This window comes from Rhincodon typus, chromosome 10 (assembly GCF_021869965.1).
Source record: "Rhincodon typus isolate 14 chromosome 10, sRhiTyp1.1, whole genome shotgun sequence".
Taxonomy (NCBI): domain Eukaryota; kingdom Metazoa; phylum Chordata; class Chondrichthyes; order Orectolobiformes; family Rhincodontidae; genus Rhincodon; species Rhincodon typus.
Window position 1 is genome coordinate 71,002,327 of NC_063341.1, and position 24,360 is coordinate 71,026,686.

Here is a 24,360-nt window from a genome sequence, read left to right on the forward strand (position 1 = left end):
CTCGGCACTGGGAGTGCCCAGTTTGTCACCATTTAAGACTTGGGTGCTAGCTCATCTCTACACTTGCTCACAGAAAAGAAAAATAACACACTAGAATCAAGGAACGTTACACCGTAATACGAGGTGATTCAACTCATTGGGTCTATGCTGGCTCTCTGAAAAAATGCCATCTAGTTACAGGAACAACTCTCATTTATCTTTAATGTAGAGAAATGTCATCTCTGAGACGTAAAGGCAGATGAAAGGGAATGCTAAGACTAACTTGGGAAGGATAATTTAAATTCTGATTGAGAAGCACTCAACGTTAATTGCATAAAATTAAAACTTGGAAAAATGGATTTTGTGACTGAATTTATTAAACACTATTTTAAAAATATTGTTTCAATCTATTTTGTTAGCCATTTGAAGGCACGGAGGATAACATATACCCTTTTCATTACAATTTATCTAATTCCATTTTAACACTTCTGCTTAAACAATTGCTTGGTCATATATAACTTAAATGTTGCTGAGAGAGATATAGTGAAGATATTTGTTTTGCACTTAAATGATCAGAACAATTTATAACAACAGGGGCTTTTCTCCTGTGGTTTCATTGTGGCTATGCCTGAACCAACTCATCACACAAGCAGCATCTTCCTCCCCTGATCTATTTTCTGTTTATTAACTGCAATCATTTTGAAATTTAGTATTCTCACATTTGCGAGAAGCAAGAGACCGTAGCTTGCACAAGAGCAAGACTGAAAATCTTCAGCGTAAACCTCACTTTTAAGTAATACTTCTACTAAAGCCTCCGTCTGCATTAATGATTTAAGGCTGCAACAAAAGATCTCTGCATTGCAAAGAGTGCAGAGAAACTTTACTGACAAGGGCAGAAACCTCTAGTCCATCCAACCTGTCTCATGCCCTATTTAAAATAACACACACACCAAACTCCTACCAAGCATCCCTGTAACCTTCTGGAGACCAAAATAAATTGAAAGCCAAGGTCATTGTGAAGGGCCAGTGTTCATCCGGCTTTACACCTCGTTATCTCAGATTCTCCAGCATCTGCAGTTCCCACTATGCCTATAAACAGCCTTATCTTCAATAATGGCAAAGCCTAACTTTCAAATGCAAAAGACAAGGCAGAAGCATTTGTAACCATCTTCGGAAATGTCATGGCGATGGTAATATCTTGGTCTTCGACATCACAGATGTCGATCTTCAGCCAAATCAATCCATTCCAAATGATATTGAGAAAAGGCTACACTCGATGGTCCTGAAACCTCCAGGCTACAGTGCTGAAGACTTGTGTGTCAGAACTAACCAACTTACTTAGGTGCCAGTGTTGTAGCTGCACCAATCTGACAAAAGTGGCAAATTGTCCAGCTATGTCCAAACCGTTAAAAAAAAAGGACAGATCTAAATTGGCCAATTATTGTCCCATCATTTCAGTCAGACAAGCGATAGCCATTGTCATTGGCAGTGGTATCAAGCAGAACTTACCCAACAATAATCCACTCAGATGCTTTCCATTTGGGTTCCGCTCCACAGCACGAGAGCCTTCATGCAAACATCAAATGATTCAAATTCCAGTTCCAAGGTAAAAGTGACTGTCTTTAACATTAGGACAACATTTAACAGAATCTACATTTATCTGATGGAGCAGAAGATTCCCAGCTGTCCACAAATTCAACCTCGTGCTCACATTCAACTTCAAGACTATTGTTGAAGCATGAGAACTATCAACATTCTGGAGATTACTACTGACCATAAACTTAAATTGACCAGCCTTACGAACACCATGGCTACAAAAGCAGGTCACAAGCCGACTGTTCTGCCCTGAATCTCAGCTTTCAAGTCCCCAGTCTCTCCACCACCCACAAGGCACTAGCTTCCTGCCTACAAGAATATTCAGGAGATTCAACAACATAAAGACAAGCATCACCACAATTGCTGGTCACAATCATGACCAGCATCACATTCCATCTTAAACAATCACTGACTCACAGCAGCAATGTATATCACATACAAAATACTCTGCAATACCTAGCCAAGGGTCCGTTGACAAAACTGCATCCTCTATAACCCGGAAAGACAAGGACACATGCATGGGTATGTTATCCTTTGCAAATTTTCTACAAGTCATATACCACTTGATCCCCCCCTTGAATCGTCATTGGGATGAAATCTTCAGATTTTCCTACCTAAATGGAACTTTTTTTTCTTTATTCATTCACGGGATGAGGGTGTCACTGGCCAGGCAGCATTTACTGCCCATCCCTAATTGCCCAGAGGGCAGTTGAGAGTCAACCACATTGCTGTGGGTCTAGAGTCACATGTAGGCCAGACCAGGTAAGGATGGCAGTTTCCTTCCCTGAAGGACATTAGTGAACCAGATGGGTTTTTCCAACAATCGACAATGGGCTCACGGTCATCATTAGATTCTTAATTACAGATATTTTATTGAATTCAAATTCCACCATCTGCCTTGGCGGGATTTGAACCCAGGTCCGCAGAACACAATCAGGGTTTCTGGATTAATAGCCCAGAGATAATACCATTAAGGCCATCGCCTCCCAATTTTTGCAGGTCAACTGCAACAAACTGCAGGTCAATTCAATTTCACAGACTGTTCGTGGTCAGCTTAAGACAATTAAGGATGGGTAATGCATCTTTGTCAGCACTGCGCAAATCCCATGAACAAATGAAATACCTCTGGAGCTGGGCTTGAATTCTCAACCTTCTGACCGCTGCTTGCTGGTGGAAGGTTGATGGCCTAAAGTAGCTGCTCCATTTACCTTCAGACCCACGGTGCTCAAGTTTCAGAGTATTGCATCGTATGGGAGTGCACTGAGATATGACAGGCCACTTATATAAAAGCATCTTCTCCTCACAGTCAAAGCAAATACAAGATAATTTTTCCATTCGGTTCGGAGCATGAAAAATCACGAGTGATTTTTATTGCAATGGACACCTAGCCAATATAAATCTGCTGATTTACAACAGGTAATCAAATTAGGTGCTAAGTCTGTGAGCTGAAGAGAGGGACTGTAATACAAGGAGACTAGTTCCACGTGGTTTTTTTTATTTCTCACAGCTCTCCTGACAGTTGTACAGATCTGTATAAGAACATATTGCATACACACAGATATGAGGCCAGAAACTGAAACCGTACAAAAATGTTCTAATCAATGCACAACTACTAGTATAAAAGTTTGCAGCTGAATCCAGTGCTCACTGCTGACTAGTATCAATCAATCATTTAAATACATAGTAAAAATACAATCTTTCAGCAATTGGAGCTTTTGTGCAGACTACAAAAGAGGGAATTTATTATAATACTTGATTATCTTTAACAGGCAGTTTTGTTAATGTGTTGTGGGACAACTTCCATTTTAAGGGGTAGTGAGAGCAGGGCTCTATTTGATTCTGAAGTTGGTGGAGGTGTGTTTATATAAAGTGATGTACACTGTTGCTACCACTGTACTTTTTTCACCATATTTTAGTACACATTACATAGTCGTTTTATATCACATTACATCTAAAAAACACTTTCACTGACAACTCACTTGGATTCAAACTTCTTCCGTGCAGTTTTGTTTTGTTGGGCGGGGGAGAAGGCAGAGGCTGGTTGGAAGAGACGTGACATTGGGTGTGAAGGGAAAACACATCCACATTTCTTCACTATTGCCCTGGCATTCTTTGCCTCACGTAGTGCTTCGCAGTTGCTCAGGGGAAGGGCTGAGAAGGCATGAGGCCTTTCGGGAGTAAGCAGCTGATTATGTTAGGCAAGTTCAATGCTCAGGATCTTAACCAGGTCCAGCATCTCTACGGTCAACTTTACTAGTTTGTTAAATTCAACTTTCTCTTGTGTAAAACCTAGAACTTTCTTTCCAACAACAAAAGGTAGCTCCCTTTCGTGGCACTAGGACTACACACTACACAACATAATAGGAAATTTTAACGTATCGTGGTTCCATAAATACTGGTCTACACAGACATTTATCTACATCATATTATGGTTAAGAGTATAGTCTTTGTCACAGAAACTGATCTTGCCTTTGGAATTAAGTAACTGGGCCTGCGCAGTTTGCAACTGCTTTGCCTTCCCTTCCTCCTCCATTTCCATCGACAGATGTGAACAGAAGTCTGAGCGAGAGACAGCATGAGACAAACAAACACAGAGGAGAGTGCGTGGAAGGCAACTCAAGGAAACCCATTATATGTTAGGAATGTTCACCTGCTGTCAAATGACTTGTAAAGGGCCGCGGGCAGCTCAGGGTCATAGTCGATGAGGGGACCCACTGAAGCAATCACCTGCGGACACCAATTTTTTTTTGGAACAGCAGCAGGATGCTTTCGATCTGTGCAAGGAATCAATGAATGGAGCCTGATTTTGCAATGCACTGAAGAGCAGAGAGTCAACTCCCTCCAGGAGTCTGATTTTTTCTTCCTCCCCAACTATGCCCTTTGTGTCATCTGTTTGCTGGGAAGTAGTTTGGATCAAGATAGTTGTAACTGGTGTCCTGAGACATGCAGTAATCTCTGTCCAGAAATGTCTCAACTTTGTAGACAGGGTCCAGCTGGTGGTCAGCTTTGTGAGTCTCCGTTTCATACAGGCTAAATAAATAGAAGAACAAACAAAATAAAGAAAACGAAACAACTTGGTGAGATTTGAAATTGAACTTTAGACATGTCAACTCCAATTGTGTGTAAAGTACATACAATAACTACCAAGGTCAGTACATGCTTGAGGTGAGGTGCCCAGAACCAAACACAGTACTTCAGCATGTCACCTAACTCAAGCTTTTTACGACTCCTTGGGGGATAAATATTTCTTATGTCTGCTCACAATTTTCATTCATTTCTGTACACAGCTTTGGAAATCTCACTGCTATTCTACAGTTCCTTACTCCATAACCCTTGAAATTCTTGCCTATGAAAAGGTCTCCCTTAATTTTGGCAGGACCAACTGACCACAAGCACCTGTATCCTTTTGAGCGATGAGGATTTGAAATATCCACTTCCCTTTTGTGAAAAAGTACCAAGTGATTTTCCCTCTGCGTCAATTCTATGGAATCTTTAATGTTTTAAACAGCTCGATCACATTGCCTTCAATCTTCTATATTCAAGTGAATACAAGTCAAATTTATGGAACCAGTCCTCCGACTAAGATCTCAAAAGCGCCTAAATGGAATTTGGCATTGAAGACAACAAACAGCTCCTGGTGACTGACCACTGCCTTTCTTTCAACCTAACTTGGCTTCACAGGCTAGTAGTTGTTTTTCTGATTACTCAGTGCCCTCTGTGCAAAGCTAGCGTGACACAAGGTGCACCCATCTTCAGGAAGTTACCAGCAAAACATTTCTCCCATCTTTAGAAAACTGGATGTAAGATTATTGATCGATGTTCACATTACGCTGTGTGCGTGAATCCCAGAAACATTTTGTCCAAATTACGCAACATTACCACTAAAGTTGCAAATTTTGAAGGCATACCTTGGAATGCAATTTTACACTGCACTATGGAATGCAAATGACTGAGAGCCATTTAAAACAGGTAACTAAATAAATATAGATAACAGAAAATAAATTTTGAATGTTGGGGACAGGAAAAAGTAAGTGATGAAAGCAGGAGGCAGTTCTGCCTGTACTTGATGGAGAAGGGACCGATTGATATTTCACAGACATTTTGTCAAAATCTCTTACAAAGTGTCTACCCAAACCCATCATTAAGGTCACAGACTTTCATGGAAAAGGGCAAAGCAATCACAGAAAGGGGCATTCAAAATTCTAGGAACACTCACACCATGTAGTAAAGAAACACATTTATTTAAATTGGTAACTCAGTTATCATCCTCTGTCAGATCATTGACCTCTATGCATTTTGAGCACATAACTCTCACACATTATAATACATGACAGTCTGCTCACCATTCAATAACATTGCCATCACGGAAACTGCCTGAGGTTACCATGGACCAGAAACTGAACCGGACCTGCCATATAACTATCATGATTAAAAGAGATGCTCGGAAGCTGGAATTTGAGGCAAATCCCCAAAAGCCCAGAGTCAAAGAGGTCTACAACACAGCAAAAGGTCCTTAGGTCCATCAAGTCAGTGCCTAACAGTTCTGATCTGATTTTCCAACACTTGGCCCATAGCCTTTGATAAGTCTGGAGTGCAGAGTATTTTCCACAAACGTGGATGAGTGCAGCTTCAACAAAACTCGGCAAGTTTGACACCATCCTAGGCAGAGCAGCCCACTTGACTGGCACCCTACCCACCACCTTGAACATTCATGCCCTTCACCATTCACAGATGGCTGCAGCAGTGTATACTAACTGCGCAGTGCAAACAAAGCTCCTTTGGCAGCATCCGCCACCATGAACACCTAGAAAGATAAGGGCTACAGACGTAATGATGCTCTCCTAGCTATAAAAGATCCTGACTTGGGAATCATACTGCTGTTCATTCACTGTCACCTGGTCAAATTCCTGGGGTACCCTCCCGAACAGCACTATGGGTGAACGTACATCTCATGGAGTGAGGTGGTTCATCACCACCCTTCCAAAGGCAATTTGGAACCAGCATAGATGTTTGTCCTAGCCCATTAATGAACCTTTTTAAAATAACTTATGTAACTTGGAGGAGCATGCACTAGAACAACTAACGTCTTACAATCACAGTAACTTACCAGTCTGAACAACTGTCGCAGAAATCAACTGAACTGTCTGGTGGACAATCTTGGCAATGCCACCGTAATCCAAGAATTGGTTCTGTGCCGCAGTTATCACACTATCAATTAAAAAGACAGGAGCAGAGGTCAACAGAATTGCCTTCTTTCTCAATTATTTTAATAAATAATTTAAATGTTTGCTTCTGACCGGTGTATGAAATTTACCAGTGCTTTCCACTCCGCAAAAGTATTTTAACCAACTAAATTAGATCTGATGGGAATACCACTGCACTGTACTGAATTTACATAGAAAAAGCCATTCTGACAAGACCACCTCATGGCCACAAAGCATCATATAATCAGTCTGTTGCTGCTAGAGTCTAAGGCCATAAGGCATTGAGAGAAAATGGACCACTCGGTTTATCGAGTCTGCCCTGTCATTCAATGAGATCTTGGTTGATCTGATAAACTTGAACCCCACTTTCCTGCCTTTTCTCCATACCCCTCGACTCCCTTACTGATTAAAACGTCTCGAATATCCTTATTCGTTCATTTCCCTCATCCAAGTCACTATTGAGTATTGTAAACAATTGTGGCCCCAGCACTGATCCCTGTGGCACTCTATTAGTTATAGGTTGCCATCCTGAAAATGTCACCTTTATCCAACACTTGCCTAACAATCAGCCAATCTTTTATCCATGCTAATATACTCGTAACACCATGGATTTTTATATTTTTTAAGCAGCCTAATGTGTGGTACCTTATCAAACATCTCCTGGAAATCCAAATATACTTCATCTACTGGTTCCCTTTTAACTAACCTGCTTGCTACCTCCTCAAAGAATTCGAATAAATTTGTCAGGAATAATTTCCCTTTTACGAAGCCATGCTGACTCTGCTTGATTAAGTATTTCAAAATGCACTGACATTACATCCTTTATCAAGTCTCCAACATTTTCCCAATTTCAGATGTTAAGCTTACTGGCCTACAATTACCTTTTTTTTGTCTTCTTCCCACTTTGAATAGGAAAGTTACCCTCAACGTTTTCCTAATCGTGTAGGACATTTTCCAGAGAACTCTTGACAAATTATTATCAATGCTTCCACTACCTCTATAACTATTTGTTTTAATAGCCTAGGGTGCAACCCATCATGTCCTTTAGCTCCATTAGTTCCCTATTATTTTTTTCTGGTGATAGTTACTATATTTAGAAAATAGCAGCAGGAGGCGGCCATTCAACTATCAAGCCTGTTCTGCCATTCAATATGATTGTGGCTGATCACCCAACACATTACCCCGTTCCTGCTTTTTTCCCATACCCTTTGATCCCTTCAGCCCTTTACTTCTTTCCCACCTTTTGCTTCTTTGCTTTGTATTTTTGAATGCTATTAAGGTCCTCTATCGTGAAGACTGATGTAAAGTAGTTACTCAACTCCTCTACAATTTCCTGGTTCCCCAGCATCATTTTCTAAGGAGCCTATGATCACTTTGGCCTCTTTATTCCTTTTCATTTACTTAAAGAAACAGTTATACAGCCCATTTTTATAATATTTGCTAGTTTACCCTCAAGTTATTTGCTAATTTATTGTAGTCATCTTCTGCCGGCTTTTAAAACTTAACCATTTCTCTGTTTTTCCACTAATCTTTGCCACACTGTTCCTTTCTTTTCAATTTGATATCATTACAGTCCTGATGTTCACCAAACAACACAATACAGCAAACGGTTCTGCCACTTTTCCACTTTCACATAGGCTGGGAGGGCTTCAAATACAGGCTTTATCCCATTGTCCCCGGAATCATTACCCACCTTAAACCCGATGTGCTGTACAAAACTACTCTCTGCCTGCATCATCTCCAGCTTCTGCTTTTTCAGTTTCTTCAAGCTCATCATTTCTTTGTATTCTGCCGTGTGGCGATATGAAGGTGGAATGCTTTCGTCATCCTGGAAAAGAGAAAGCAGTTTGCTCTTGATGTCAGAAAAGATTTACCGGGATATCTAATAACTATTTTCTTACACAGGGTCAGTGTACGCAGGAGGGGTTGTGCCGAGTTCTTGAGTTCGGCTACGGGGATCACTAAATTACTTAACCATACAACGTGTGACCTGGGAACAACAGATGCCGATACATACTACACAACTTAGAATGCACTCCACTGCTTGTGCTAATACTAACATGTGCTTAGCACTGAACGTATGCACAAGGAGAGATTTAAGCAAGAAATTCTAGTCTCTCCATCGAGAAAGCTCAAAGAATTTATGCAATGGAATGCTCATCTAAATGGGTGCAACGTCAGTAATACTTAACCCTGGGAGCACCTCAGCGTTTGCAGGGTGACCCTCCCCTCACGAATGCTTCAGCGTTTGCTGGGTGACCCCAGGAACCCATCAGAATTTCCAGGATGACCACAGAAGTCCATTAATATTCATAAGTCAAGGTGGGAAATGAAAAGTTATGCAAGCAAAAAGAATGGGACTTGTCTCTCCCGAACTCAGGGCTATGTTCCCAAACTGAAAAGCGATAGCGAGAGAAACTCAAGTAAGAGTCTGCTGTGATGTTTCAGCAGTTCAACAGCCTACCAATAATCATGGTTCAAGTCAGGCTGAAAGAATGACCGTTTGCTGGCAATAACCGACAACTGCAGATACAAATGGAATTATACTTCATATCACAGGGAAGACACAATAGGAATAAATCAGAGGAAAAGGTCAGCAGTGGCTGAGGTTTGATCATTTGAAACTCCACAGGATCTAAAGTGATAGGGTGCTGGGTGTTGCAATATATGGAACTGATCAGTCACTTCCATACATCCAAAGCTTTCATTCTTTAAGGATATAAGTTGCTGCATCTGGATATTACAGTACTTGAACACAACTGCTTTGCAATAAAAAAAAACTAGTAATATTTATCATTTGAAAACATTTTACAAAAGACTGAAGGAAAACTGAAGGTCACGGCAGCTTATTTTCAATCCTGATGTACAACAGGCAACACAAACTCAATTGCTAGGCAGGCTGGACCAAAGCGAATGATATCAAACAATTACCTACTTTGTTCTGACAACTGACTCAGGAAATTCAATGAAACAGGAGCAGCTCTGAAATCAAAGTGATCCCAGCACTTAAATGATGAGGATGATTTTCTGGAACATTCTTCACAGAAACAGAAACAAAATATTCACAAACTGAGGTGTAGCTGTAGTTAGGTAAGTGAAGCCCGCACTTTAGTAGTTTTAGACAGAAAGAACTTTGCAGAATAACAGCCAATATTCTATGAATACAGCACAGAGTAACAACAATGGAGTACTGACAAATTGATTAAAGGCAGCAGTTAGATCACAATCGGAGAGAGAGAGAGAGAGAGAGTACTGTGCATCCCAAATTATAGTAAGGACATTAAAGCAATGGAAAACAGAAGGTGTAGATATACTGGGAGTGTGGTGAACGAGCTGGGAAAAGGTAATCGAGGGCAGACTTTTTAAAAGGGCTATTTCTAGAGAAACAAAGAAGCTAAACAAGAGAACTTACAGGCTTTCAAAATAAATTACAAGGTTAAGGTGGAACTAATCCATTCATTTGGGGAATCAGCAAATAACAATTTAAAATAGTCATCAAGTGTAAGAAAAATGGTTAGGGGTCTTTGGAGCATAAAGTGTCAAAGAGGACATGTAAAAAGGTAAGGCTGCCCTAGTCCTATCGAGCTATGGCATTGCTCTCTCGTTAGATGCAAGCACAGGAATTGAACCCACACTGCTGGCATCACCCTGCACTGTAAATCAAACAAGCTTACCAAGAACATATATATAACATGCATATCATACACATGCATGTTCATGTATATATGATTAATACACACACAACGATCATACAGTATGTGTCCATTCAACCCATTATGGCTCTGCTGCTGGCTTTATGAAAGAGCAATCCAATTACACACGGATAAACAATATATATCTGAAAGCTAAAAGGGCTCAATTAAACTTTTGTCATTCATTCCTAGCTCTAAACACAAATCTCAAGGGGTGATAAGCTTTGAGCAGGATGACGCAAGACTATAAAAGGATACAGGCTGAAAAGTTACTGATCAAGAAACTAGAGTGATAAGGGCGTGGAATGCATTGCTGGAGAGGGTAGTGGAGTCAGCCTCATTAGGGGCATTTAAGCGGCTATTAGATAGGCATATGGATGATAGTATAAGGTAGCGGTGGAGGTTAGATAGACCTTAGGTTTCGGGTAAAAGTTCGGCACAACATCGTGGGCCGAAGGGCCTGTACTGTGCTGTGCTGTTCTATGTTCTAGTAGGTGGAGTACATTATGGGGAAAATAGGAAAATAAAGCAGACTTATTTTCAAAATAACATTGAGAAATCAGAAGATGCTGACATTCAGAAGGAAGGATCTGAGGGCCCAATGCATGCATCACAGTTAACTTGTAGGTATAGCAAGCAATTAGCAAGGAAATTAACCTTGAGAGCAAGGACATTGCAGCTGAAGAATAAGGAAGATTTGCTGCAATTACTGTCTTGGGAGTGGATACAAAAATCTTTGCTTGTATTCAGGAATGAGAGGGCTGCCTAATGAGGAGTGGCCAAACTGAATGGGTATATAATCTCAGGTGTTTAGGGAATAAGAGCCAATTTCATTGCAATGTCTGAAATTCATGAAGGTCTTGACAGAGGACTTGCTGAGAAACTGTTTCCCCTTTTCCCATTGAGTTGAGATCTAGTGGTCTAGGCTCAAGATAAGGGTCACTCATCATGGACTGAGAAAAGGAGAAATGTTTTCATTCAGAGGGTTGTCAATCATTGAAATTCTCTGTCCAATGAACTGTGGTACCTCACTCAATATTCAAGACAGAAATTAATAGGGCACCAAAGGAATCAAAAGGGCAAGAAAATGGAGTTGATGTAAGAGTTCAGTGATGATCTTAGCAAAGTGCACAACTGAGAGCATAAAGCCAACCCTTGCTTTTATTTCTGTCCTTATACACATTGTATGTTCACTTCTTTCTCCCCTCATCTTCATGATATTGAAATTGAGATTCATTCTACCTCACTGCCACCAGTTGTAACAATAGGCCAGTTAGCTTCATGACTGGCAAAATGTCAAAATACATAATCTAATCAAGCAGAGTCAGCATGGGTTCACAAGGGGAAATCATGACTGATAAATTTATTAGAATTCTTTGAGGAGGTAACATGCAGGAGAAGCAGTGGTCGTAATATGTTTGCATTTTCAGAAAGTGCTTGATAAGGTATCACGTGTTAGGTACTTAAAAAGACTAGGGCCCATGTTATTCGGTGGTAGTACAGTAGTATAGATAGAGAGTTGTCTAACTAATAGAAGTCAGACGACTGGGAAAAAAAGGTGCACTTTCAGGATGGCAAACTAAGTAGTGAAGTGCCACAGGGATCAATTATTTACAATATACATTAATGACTTTGATGAGCAAAGTGAACGTACTGTAGCCAAGTTTGCAGACAATACAAAAATAGGTGGGAAAGCAAGTGGTGGATTTGATACTAGGAGTCCGGAGAGGGATACAGACAGGTTAAGTGAGTGAGCAGAAACTTGGCAGATGGAATATGATGCGGGAAAATGTGAGGTTATGCACTTTGGCAGGAAGAATTGAGGAGCTAAACATTATTTAAATGCAGAAAGACTGCAGAAAGCTACAGAACAGAGGGATTTGGGAGTCTTCATGCGAAAATCACAAAAAGCCAGCATCTAAGTTCAGCAGGTAATAGGGAAGGAATATTGATCTTTGTTACAAAGGGAAAGCATTATAAAGATAGAAAGGTTTTGCTAATAATATACAAGGTATGAGTCAGACCATACCTAGAGTACGGTGAACAATTTTCACTGTTTTGGCTTAGTTAAAGGCCTCTTGTATAGAGGGACTGTCTAATGAGGAGAGGTTTAGGAGATTGGGCCTGTACTCATTGGAGAATAAAAGGTTCCTTATTGAAATGTACAAGATTTTTAGGAGCCTGACAGGGTAGATGTGAAGAAGTTATTTCTCCTTGTGACAGACTTTAAGATTGGAGGGCATATCTCAGAATAAGGGGTCACACTCATTTATGACAGAGATGAGGAGGAGTTTGCTCTTGTGGAGGGTAGGGAAAATGAGGAATTCTTTACCAGAGGGCTGTTCAAGGCTGAGAACAATGGTTAAGAGTAGGTGACCCAAGGGTTATGGGGGGAAAAGGCAGAAAAGTGGAGCTGTGGATTATCAGATCAGCCATGACCTCATTGAATGGCAGTGCTGACTCGATGGGCTGAATGGCCTATTGCTCCTACATCTTATGATATTATTTCAAAACTGTGAGATAATGAGTGAATAATACATCCAATTAATTTATGGCCTGAGGAAGTGCTAGCCTTTGACAGTAGCTTCGAAACCCAGAACTACTTCTACCTAAGGGTAGCACATCCGTGGCAATATTACAAGGCTCTCCTCCAAGCCACACCCTGTGGAACAATATCACTGGGTTAAAATCGTCAAACTCCCTAACAGCACTACAGTGTATCCACTCAGATAAATTACAACAATTCAAGATGGCTTACAACCACCATCTCAAAGGTAATCAGAGTAATGCTTGCCTAGCCAGCAATATCCATATCCTGCAAATGAATAAATTTAAGTTTAAAAAATAGCTTTACATTTCTGACAAAACAACTGTTGAAGAGATCATCATCATCATCATAGAATCCCTACAGTGTGGAGACAGGACCTTCGGCCCAACAAGTCCACACCGGTCCTCAGACATCCCACCCAGACCCATCCCCCTATAACCCACCTGGTGCTGTGAGGCAGCAGTGCTAACCACTGAACCACCAGATATTTACAGCGAATTCATAACATAGCATCAGAAATACCTTGAAAGGTCAAATCGATCAGGAAATTGGCTTTATGTTAATTTTACCCCATTGACATTTAAATATAAATAATTATGTAGGTTTGAAAAGCAACATAACCAAAGGACACGATAACTGATGCAGCCTGAGTGAATCATCGATGAACAAATCCTATAGAATACAAACTTCCATTGGTAAAAGCAACAGGTTTTAAAGTCCATTCCTTAAATGAGACATGTACTGGGTATAAACCAAGGGAACCTAACTCATGCAGCACTCTCCCTCTCCCTAGGCCCTTTTACCAGCGCCCCGAGAAGTGGTACATCTACATGTGAACATGTACACCAACCTGTAGCCTGGAAGAGATACTCCTTGAATCGTGAATCACATGCTGCTTGACATCGGCATTAAGCCCACGGACAAATGTTGTACTGCTGTTGTCTGGGTGAGAGACATCTGTCTCGCAGAGGTCAAATGTGACTCTACGACACTTCCTCTTACCTCCCTCCAGACTATGATCCCACCACCAAACATTAAGCCATTGTGCTCAGGACGATCACTGGCATCATCCCCATGGACATCTTCATTCCACTGTCTCCAACCTCATGGTCCCTCAAGCCCAAAAGCCTCTTTCTATCTCCTTCCCAAGAGCCAGAAACAAGACAGCACCAGGCCAATCCATTACTTCAGACTTGCCCTACCCCACAGAATTCTTTTCTTCTCATCTCAGATCTGCTTTTACACCCCTCAGAGTCCAAAAAAAACACAGAAGAGGTTCTTCAGCCCGTCTAGTCTGCACTGATCTATTTGCATTAATCCCACTTCCTGGCATTCGGCCCATAGCCTTGAATGTTATGACATTTCCAGGGCTCATCCAAGTACCCTCTCAAAGATTGTGAGGTTTCCCAGCTCTGATACCCTCCCAGCCAGTGCATCCCAAATGCAGACTGGAACAGCTCTTTGCTGAAAATCTCCATTCTGCTTGCAAGGATGACCTCAAGCTTCCAGGTGCTTGTCATTTTAATGCTCCACCTTGTTCCCATGTTGACCTTTCTGTCCGAGACCTGTGACAGTGCTCCCGCAAAGCTCAACACAAACTCGAGGAACATCTTCCAACTCTACAGCCTTCTGGGCTTAACACTTGGGTTCAACAATGTTAGATCATGAACTCTGCCTCCAATGTGATCTGTATTTTTAGTCTTTTCCCCTTTAGTCAGTTTAGTTGGGTTGGCCTGAAGCTTGTTGATTTATCCTACGGTGCTGCATTCAGATGGTTTTTAAGCAACAATTCACACCATATTTAGACAAAATCTTTGTTTTATGCTCTTTAGTCGAGTTCTTGTCATTGTTGCACCATGATTTTTTTTTGTTATGTAATCTACCCTGGCCTAATGCTATCACACATCTTTCTCCTTTGCACTCCCACACATTTTCCATTGGATTAAATAAATCTCTCCATTCCTCTCCAGCTCAGATGGAAGGTCATCAACCGAAACATCAACTCTGTTTTCTCTACACAGATGCTGCCTGATCTCCTAAGTTTTTCTCTTATTTGGTTGCTCTTATTTCAGATATCCATCATCCACAGAAATTTGCTTTGTATAATTTACCCACCTTCTGTCGTTCCTGTTTCTTTCTCTATCTGTAAATCTCACTGGTTAAGGAGATACACCGTTGGCCCATCTCTCATCCAGGTCTCAGGTACTCGCGTTATCACCACTTAGCAGCACAACAGTTTTCTGAGATAAAGGGGAAAAGTCTAAAGAACAAGGCCCAGTGCAAGATGGCCCACACCAACAAATACCGGGCCATCTGGCCTCAAAAGGAACTCACCGAGACCTCCTCATCGGCGGCTGCATCAAGCTGACTGCTGTAGAAACTGCTCCTGTCGTCTTCGTCGTCCATGTAGACGGGAGGTTCGTGCGATGTCATGAATGTGGATGGCCGGAAAAGATGCTTGTTGAGGGGGTGCTGGCGCCTACTTGAAGACTGAAGGGGAGAAAAACCCCACAAATTTAGTCACATTTATGCAGCCTCAATAACACAGAAGGCAATACTCATCACGTCAGTCAGTTCCTGTGGAAAGACCAACCTGTTTTTCAGGTCTTCACCCTTATAGCTCTAACGCACTCAAAACATCAACTTGCCTCCACAGATGCCAACTGACCTTAGTATTTCCAATTCTGAACTCTTTCACAGCATATTTCACAGTGGTAGGGGCGTGGAATGCATTGCCAGAGAGGGTAGTGGAGTCGGCCTCATTAGGGGCATTTAAGCGGCTGTTGGATAGGCATATAAGGTAGCGTTGGATGTTAGATAGACCTTGGGTTTAGGGTAAAAGTTCGGCACAACATAGTGGGCCGAAGGGCCTGTACTGTGCTCTACTGTTCTATGTTCTATATTACATCATATCAGAACATTTGTCTGAATGGAAAACTTGAATTTATATTGGTGCTTTACGACATACTCAGAATATCCAGAAGCACGTCACTGTCAATTAACTACTTTTAAAGTGCAGTCACTTTTGTTATGTTATGCAATTGTGACAGCAAATGAATGAACGAATGCCCTGATAATCTATTATTGGTAGCACTGTTTAAGAGTTCATTGGAATAATTCCATTCCTTAAATTGTGGGAAACATTTTACACGCAACTCAAAAGCAGAATGTACTATCTGAAAAAAGCCTCCAATATTCCAGGACTTCTTTAGGACTGCCCTTGAGTACTAGGACTGACACAGTGTAACTAAACCAAGGTCTTCCTGGGAATAACAAAAGGCTTAAAAACTACTGGTAACAAGATTGAAAATGAAGTATTGCACATAACTGTTGTAATAACACATTGCATTTTAATCAGGATAGATTAAACATAACATAATCATGAAGTGCACAATACCCATTGGTCGAAATAATTAGAGAACATTTCCTATGTCAGTGATGTTTACCAGAGCAACATGCATCTCCTTTACATCCATATCAGTACCTGGTTACTGTATGCAAAATAATAGTCTCCTACATTTTTAAAATCAGCTTTATTTTTTATTTCTTTTGCAAAACTAATATTAACAAGCAATGGAATAACAACATGGAAACAATATTGTTCTCATGACCACAGACAGTGCACTTACAAATGTATGACACAAAAATAACTATGTGAAGAGCAGGGAAGAGAACTGAACAAAAGCAAATGAACTAAAAACATAAATAGAACTAAAATGCAAAGGAAAAATAAGAAAGTTAAAAATAGGCAAATGAAGAGACTAAAATATAACTTTGATAGTGAAGATTTAATATAAATATAATTGCAGAGAAACTGCAGTGCTCCACAACAGAGGGTTGTGGGTGCCCCATTAGATGAATCAGAAAAGTTAATATACAGTACAGGAAGTGATGAAGAAGACAAATTAGATACAAAAACAGAATTTGCTGGAAAAGTTCAGCAGGTCTGGCAGCATCTGTGAAGGAAAAAATTAGAGTTAATGTTTCGGGTCCGGTGACCCTTCCTCAGAACGCATGAGGACCCTTCCCTCACGACGTGTTTTGAGGAAGGGTCACCAGACCCAAAATGTTAACTCTGATTTTTTCCTTCACAGATGCTGCCAGACCTGCTGAGCTTTTCCAGCAACTTCCGTTTTTGTTCCTGATTTTACAGCATCCACAGTTCTTTCGGGTTTTATAAGGCAGATTGGATGTTGGCATCTATTGCAAATGGATGTTGCTCCAGGATCCGGGGTCATGTGTATAGTTTTGGTCTCCTTACTTAAGTACATAATTGCATTAGAGGGGCTCTTGTGACGCAATGGTAATGACCTTACCTCTCAGCAAGGCAGCCTGGGTTCAAGTCCCACCTGTTCGAGTGGAGTGTCAAAATATGTCTGAATAGGTTGATTAAAAATACCTATAAATGCATTTTAAACAATTCAGAGAAGGCTCACTCAACTGATTCCTGAGTGAAGATGTTTGCTTATGAGGAAAAATAGGATACTGTATGCCTTTATCCATTGGACTTCAAAAGAATGAGGTGATTTTACTGAAACATGCATATTCCTGAGGGAACTTTACAGGGTGGATGCTGAGAGGATATTCTTCTGAATCGAGAATTAGGGAGAAAGAGGTGAGGAGAAACATTTTCTCTTTGAGTGTCAATAGTCTGTAGAATTTTCTTCCATATTGCAGTGATCATTGAAAATATTCAAGGCAGAACAAGAGATGTTTGATCGATGGGGAGTCCAGAACTTTGGGGACAGTTAAGTACTTGGAGTGGAGGCTACAATCAGATCACCCATAATCTTACTGAACGGCAGAGAAGGTTCGACAGGCAGAATAGCTTTCTCTTGCTCCTGACTCGTATGGCATTACATTCTATCAATGAAATACCAGCTAGGTCACTAGACATTTCACCAATGATTGGGCAAGATATCCTACCAGGTAGTGCATGGGTAGGGAACCTCAGCTGAACCCAATGGTCAATTTACAGCAATACCTCATTCAGCAAGGCATCTGTTGTGATCTGCCATAGCAACCACGTGGGTTCAAATCTTCTCTGATCTATAAAACTGACACTCTATAAACTCTGGAACTCAGAACTGAGGAAGGGTCACCGGACCCGAAACGTTAACTGTTTTTTCCTTCAAAGATGCTGCCAGACCTGCTGAGCTTTTCCTGCAACTTTGTTTTTGTTCCTGATTTACAGCATCCGCAGTTCTTATTCAAGATAATCAAGATTGCATCATGTATGATATCTTTCTCTGAAATACTTGCCACGTTTCTCAGAAATATTATTATAATTCAGAATAGGCAGTGTCACTACATATGTGCACAAAATTAGTTTCCATTTGAATTCATTTCTATGCATTAAGCATTGAAGTAAATCAACAATGCCTTAGAATTTCCTAAAGTTTTGGTATAAAAGGCTACCTCCTCTGGAAGTTTATACAGAACTGTCTTACACCAATTTTACCAATGCGCAATAATACCATCAATCATTGTTTCATTCCTTCTCGGAAAACACGCAACTCAACAACATAGCCCCACTCTCATACAGAACACCCAACAACCCAAGTTTTTTTTGGCACTTACACCTGTTCAAAATGACTACAAACTGCACCCAAAATCTCAGGCACAAGCAAAATGTGAACTTGCTTTGCTTCTCCTAACAGCAATCTGAGCTGAAGTAAACTCTGCAGCGTGCGAGGGGAGTGGGAGAGATAAATGGTGCAGATCAAGAGGCTGACTTGCAGTGGTAGAGTGACATCATGAACCACAGCATGACAGGAGTGCAGGAAAAGCTGCTACTTGCAAGTGGGATTCATGAATATTTCTAATCTTTTAAGTAAAAGTAAGGGCCTTCAGTTTGCATTTGGGTCCTTAATCTTTATTTTAGAAAATATCTGAAGTGTAAGAGTGATGCTGGTGTATTATTTAAATCTTTAAAAATTCCAATAATGGCACTCCACTATTACAATTTAGCTGCAGGTTACCATTCTGAAAATGCCCCATATCCCACTTCTGTTTTCCATTAATTGGCCAATCCTCTGTGCTAATAGCCTACCCCAACACCATGGTCTCTTGTTAAGCAGTCTAACACCTGATACCTTATTAAATACCTTGAAATTTGAATACATTACATCTACTGCTTTTCTTTTATCTATCCTGCTTGCTATGTCCTCAAAGAATTCTAATTAATTTGTCAGGTATGATTTCCCTTTCACGAAGCCATGCTGACTCTGATCAATTATATTCTGCATTTCTCATTTCTATTACACTATATATAATAGACTCTAACATTTCCCAATAAAAGATGTCAACCCAACCAGAGTACAGTCTTCTGTTTTTTTGTCTTCTTCCCTTTTTGAATAAGGGTGTTACATTGGTAGTTTTCCAATCCTTCAGGACTCTTCCAGAATCTAGGGATTGTTGGAGGCGGGATTCATCTAACGGGGCACCCACACCCCTCTGTTGTGGAGCACTGCAGTTTCTCTCCAATTATATTTATATTAAATCTTCACTATCAAAGTTATATTTTAGTCTCTTCATTTGCCTATTTTTAACTTTCTTATTTTTCCTTTGCATTTTAGTACTATTTATGTTTTTAGTTCATTTGCTTTTGTTCAGTTCTCTTCCCTGCTCTTCACATAGTTATTTTTGTGTCATAGTGAATCCACTATGTCTGTAGTTTCTTCCTTTAATATCCTTGGATACATAGGTTCCCATTGCGGGAGAGTCTAGGACCACAGGACATCATCTCAGGGTAAGGAATTACCCAAATAGGACAGAGATGAGGAGGAATTTCTTTTCTCTAGAGGTAGTAAACCTATGGAATTCTTTATCACTGAGGGTCGTCAAGGCTGGGTCATTAAGTATATTCAAGGCTGCGATAGGCAGATCTGTAATCATTGAGGGAATCAAGGGCAACAGGGAAAAAGCAGGAAAGTCAGCAAGAATTATCAGATCAGCCATGATCTCATGGAGTGGCTGACCAGTTAGAGTAATAGCATCATAAAGATAATCAGCACAGAAACAGACCCTTTGGTCCAACTTGTGCATGCTGACCAGATATCCTAAATTAATCCAGTCTCATTTGTCAGCATTTGGCCCATATCCCTCTAAATCCTTCCTACACATATACCTATCCAGATGCCTTTTAAATGTTGTAATTGTACCAGCCTCCACCACCTCTTCTGGCAGCTCATTCCATACACACACCACCTTCTGCATGAAAAAGTTAGAACATAGAACATAGAACATAGAACATTACAGCGTAGTACAGGCCCTTCGGCCCTCGATGTTGCGCTGACCTGTGAAAACCAATCTGAAGCCCATCTAACCTAAACTATTCCATTATCATCCATATGTTTATCCAATGACCATTTAAATGCCCTTAAAGTGGGCGAGTCTACTATTTTTGCAGGCAGGGCATTCCACGCCCTTACTACTCTCTGAGTAAAGAACCTACCTCTGACATCTGTCCTATATCTAGCACCCCTCAATTTAAAGCTATGTCCCCTCGTGCTAGCCATCACCATCCGAGGAAAAAGGCTCCCACTGTCCACCCTATCTAATCCTCTGATCATCTTGTATGTCTCTATCAAGTCACCTCTTAACCTTCTTCTCTCTAACGAAAACAGCCTCAAAACTCTCAGCCTTTCCTCATAAGACCTTCCCTCCATACCAGGCAACATCCTGGTAAATCTCCTCTGCACCCTTTCCAATGCTTCCACATCCTTCCTATAATGCGGTGACCAGAACTGTACGCAATACTCCAAGTGCGGCCGCACCAGAGTTTTGTACAGCTGCAACATGACCTCATGGCTCCGAAACTCAATCCCTCTACCAATAAAACCTAACATACTGTACGCCTTCTTAACAACGCTATCAACCTGGGTGGCAACTTTCAGTGATCTATGCACATGGACACCGAGATCTTTCTGCTCATCCACACTACCAAGAATCTTACCATTAGCCCAGTACTCTGTATTCCTGTTACTCCTTCCAAAGTGAATCACCTTACACTTTTCCGCATTAAACTCCATTTGCCACCTCTCAGCCCAGCTCTGCAGCTTATCTATGTCCCTCTGTAACCTACAACATCCTTCTGCACTATCCACAACTCCACCGACTTTGGTGTCATCCGCAAATTTACTAACCCATCCTTCTACGCCCTCATCCAGGTCATTTATAAAAATGACAAACAGCAGTGGCCCCAAAACAGATCCTTGAGGTACACCACTAGAAACTGAACTCCAGGATGAACATTTCCCATCAACCACCACCCTCTGTCTTCTTACAGCTAGCCAATTTCTGATCCAAACCGCTAAATCACCCTCAATCCCATGCCTCCGTATTTTCTGCAATAGCCTACCATGGGGAACCTTATCAAACGCTTTACTGAAATCCATATACACCACATCAACCGCTTTACCCTCATCCACCTGTTTGGTCACCTTCTCGAAGAACTCAATAAGGTTTGTGAGGCACGACCTACCCTTCACAAAACCGTGTTGACTATCCCTAATCAAATTATTCCTTTCTAGATGATTATAAATCCTATCTCATATAATCCTTTCCAACATTTTACCCACAACCGAAGTAAGGCTCACTGGTCTATAATTACCAGGGTTGTCTCTACTCCCCCTTCTTGAACAAGGGGACGACATTTGCTAGTCTCCAGTCTTCTGGCACTATTCCTGAAGACAATGACGACATAACTATTCCTGAAGACAATGACGACCAAGTTGCTGGTTAGGTTCCTTTAAAATCTTTCCCCTTGCACTTTAAACCTATGCCCCCTAGTTTTGGACTCCCTTGTCCTGGGGAAAAGACCTTGTCTATTCACCCTATCCATGCCCCTCATGATTTTATAAACTTCTATAAGGTAACCCCTCAGGGTCAAGTGGTTCCTCTGTCTTACGGACTGATAATAAAGGATGTGATAACTAGAGTTTTAGAAAACAATGGTAAAACTGGTTTATAAAATGGAAACCACGTTTGACCAAATTATTGGAAGTTTTTGAGGATATTAGATGCAGTTAACAAAGGAAAACCGGTGATGTGATATACCTTGATTTTCAGAAGGATTGTGATAAGGTCACACACAAGAGATGAGTAAATAGCATTAGGGTGCATGAGATTGAGTGTAATATGCTGGTATGGATTAAGAATTGGTTAACAGAGAGTAGGAATAAACTAGTGAGGTTGGCGTCTAGGCCAAGGGCCTGAAGGGATGATTGTTACAGCTGTCCGTGGCTGAAGAGAATTAATAGCAGAGGCAATAGTCATAGAAAGTCAGAATCATAGCCTTCATACACATGGCAACCAGAGAAGATAATGAAGTGCCTCATAGAAATATTAGTGGGAAGGTGAAAACTTGTTAATTGAAGGGAAAGCCTGATCCCACCATAATCAAAAGCTTTTTAAGAATTGCCATTACATATTATAATTCCAGTATACCTACATGTATAAATGCAACTAACAAACAAACATTAAGTAATTTATTTAAATTCCTTCAGTCAAATGGCTGTAGATAATGGAGAGAGGCCCCATCCTGTCAGAAGGCGGGACTGAATAACGAATAATATAAACACCAAGAACGGAATGACATATAACGAAGGGTATAAACAGATAACCTTGTGAAAGGACACCAGAAAACAGACAGCATTTTAAGGGGACAATTGCAAAACATTGCTTATTTTCCCAATGACTAAGTAATCAAAGCCTCACACAGTAACAACAGCACCCACTCAGTATGAATGTCTGGCGAGGGGTGTAATGATCAGAGGGGAGAGAGCAAGCACTGATGTCGGTGTTGCATGTATCCACTGTAACGCAGAAGGTATAAAGACCCAGCATCCTCTCCAGGTTGTGTCGGTTAGAAGCTTCAAACAGAGATCAATTTGTGCTGCTGAACACGGGACTCGGGCTCCTCGAAAATCTCTCGCCAACGTATGGCTAGGATCAATGTTAGACCCACAGATATTCATAATCTGTAGAAATGATTTGGATGTGGGGTCCAATTGCAATTTTACAAATTTGCTGATGACATCAAACTGGGTGGGCATGTGTTCTGTGAAAAGGTTCTAAGGAAGCTTCAGGATGACATGCTTAGGTGGAGCGAATGAAGTAGGACACAGCAGATGGAATATAAAGTGAGTTAGTATGAAGTTAAGTGTTTGGCAGGGAGAAGAAAAGGAAGAATATTTCTTAGATGGACAGAGATTGCGTACAATGGATGGCCATTCCAGAAGTTAGTATTTGGGTGTAACAAGCAATTAGAAAGACATAGGAAGAGGGCGAGGAAATTTTACCAGATTATTTATTTACCAGATTATTATTTCACCATAGAAATCGAGGACACTTCATCTGTATCCTCTACAGCTTCAGATAATGAAGGGTTGGACTGATTGGAAGTTTTAAAAAAAATTGAGGGTGGATGTAAACAAGATGTTTCCCCTGGCCAGGGAATTTAAAACCAGGAAATATAACCTCAGGTTAAGGAGCAGGCCATTAAAACCAAGAAAAGGAGGAATTTCTTCACTCATCCAAGGATGGTGAATCTTTGGAATTCTGTATCCCTGGAAGTTGCGGAAACTCAATCTTCAAGCATGTTTGAGACAGAAATCAGTAAATTTTTGGAAAGTAACGACATGAAGGGATATGGAGACAGTGTGGTATTGAAGTAGATGATCAAGCAGGAACTGAATGAATGGTAGTGTGGGTTTAAGGGGTTCAAAGGCCTACTCCTGTTTTGTGTTCCTATGTTTCCTGTAAGAAAAAACAGAAACGGTACCACAATAGAATTCCTAAACATGTCATGCATAATGTGCGCAAATTATGGGTTGATCGCCTCAAACATTAATTTTCAAAGCATTCATAACATAATGAGAGACTTAAAGAAAATGTGTGACTGACTTTCCTTGGCCCTGATTTGTGCTGGTTTTATGTCAGTTTTTACATATCAGCACGTACTGAAGCGACTTTCAGGAAATGCATCTGCAATTTCCCACAAGCATGTGTTGTCCACAAAGTATTGAGTCGTTACGAGAAACATAGCATCATGCAATTCAGATTCAGCACCCAGTGTCTCTAAGAAAGAACTATTCAATTCACCCCGTTCTGTGTCAGATACCTGCGGTGGAAACAGGGGGTCCCTTTAAACTTCATGATTTTAGAATTCCATATTTAAAAATTTAGGATTTCCTGTGTAGCATGAAACCTCATCTGCGTAACTGTACTAGCTAGCCTTATACAAACATAAAACAAATCTCCAGGGCATGAAAATAAAGGAAAGGTCACTGAACTGATATCAAAGACTTATCAGGCCGACACGACCTCAATAGCAGTT

General features: G+C 40.8%; 1 protein-coding gene across 4 annotated transcripts in view; it reads right to left on the minus strand.

The window, feature by feature from the left end:
• Positions 1 to 3,049: 3,049 nt before the first annotated feature.
• The window catches only part of zzz3 (zinc finger, ZZ-type containing 3), a 105,179-nt gene continuing 83,868 nt past the window's right edge, over positions 3,050 to 24,360 (minus strand). For 3 of the 4 annotated variants that reach the window (XM_048602149.1, XM_048602147.1, XM_048602148.1), the window contains exons 9-12: positions 15,354 to 15,509; positions 8,473 to 8,607; positions 6,683 to 6,783; positions 3,050 to 4,605 (exon numbers count right to left, since the gene is read on the minus strand). In XM_048602149.1, the coding sequence (XP_048458106.1) occupies positions 4,461 to 4,605; positions 6,683 to 6,783; positions 8,473 to 8,607; positions 15,354 to 15,509 (537 nt within the window). In that variant the 3' untranslated portion in view covers positions 3,050 to 4,460. Of the gene's footprint in view, positions 4,606 to 6,682; positions 6,784 to 8,472; positions 8,608 to 15,134; positions 15,260 to 15,353; positions 15,510 to 24,360 lie in introns of those variants that run through there. The other variant, XR_007263075.1, reaches the window with a different exon arrangement.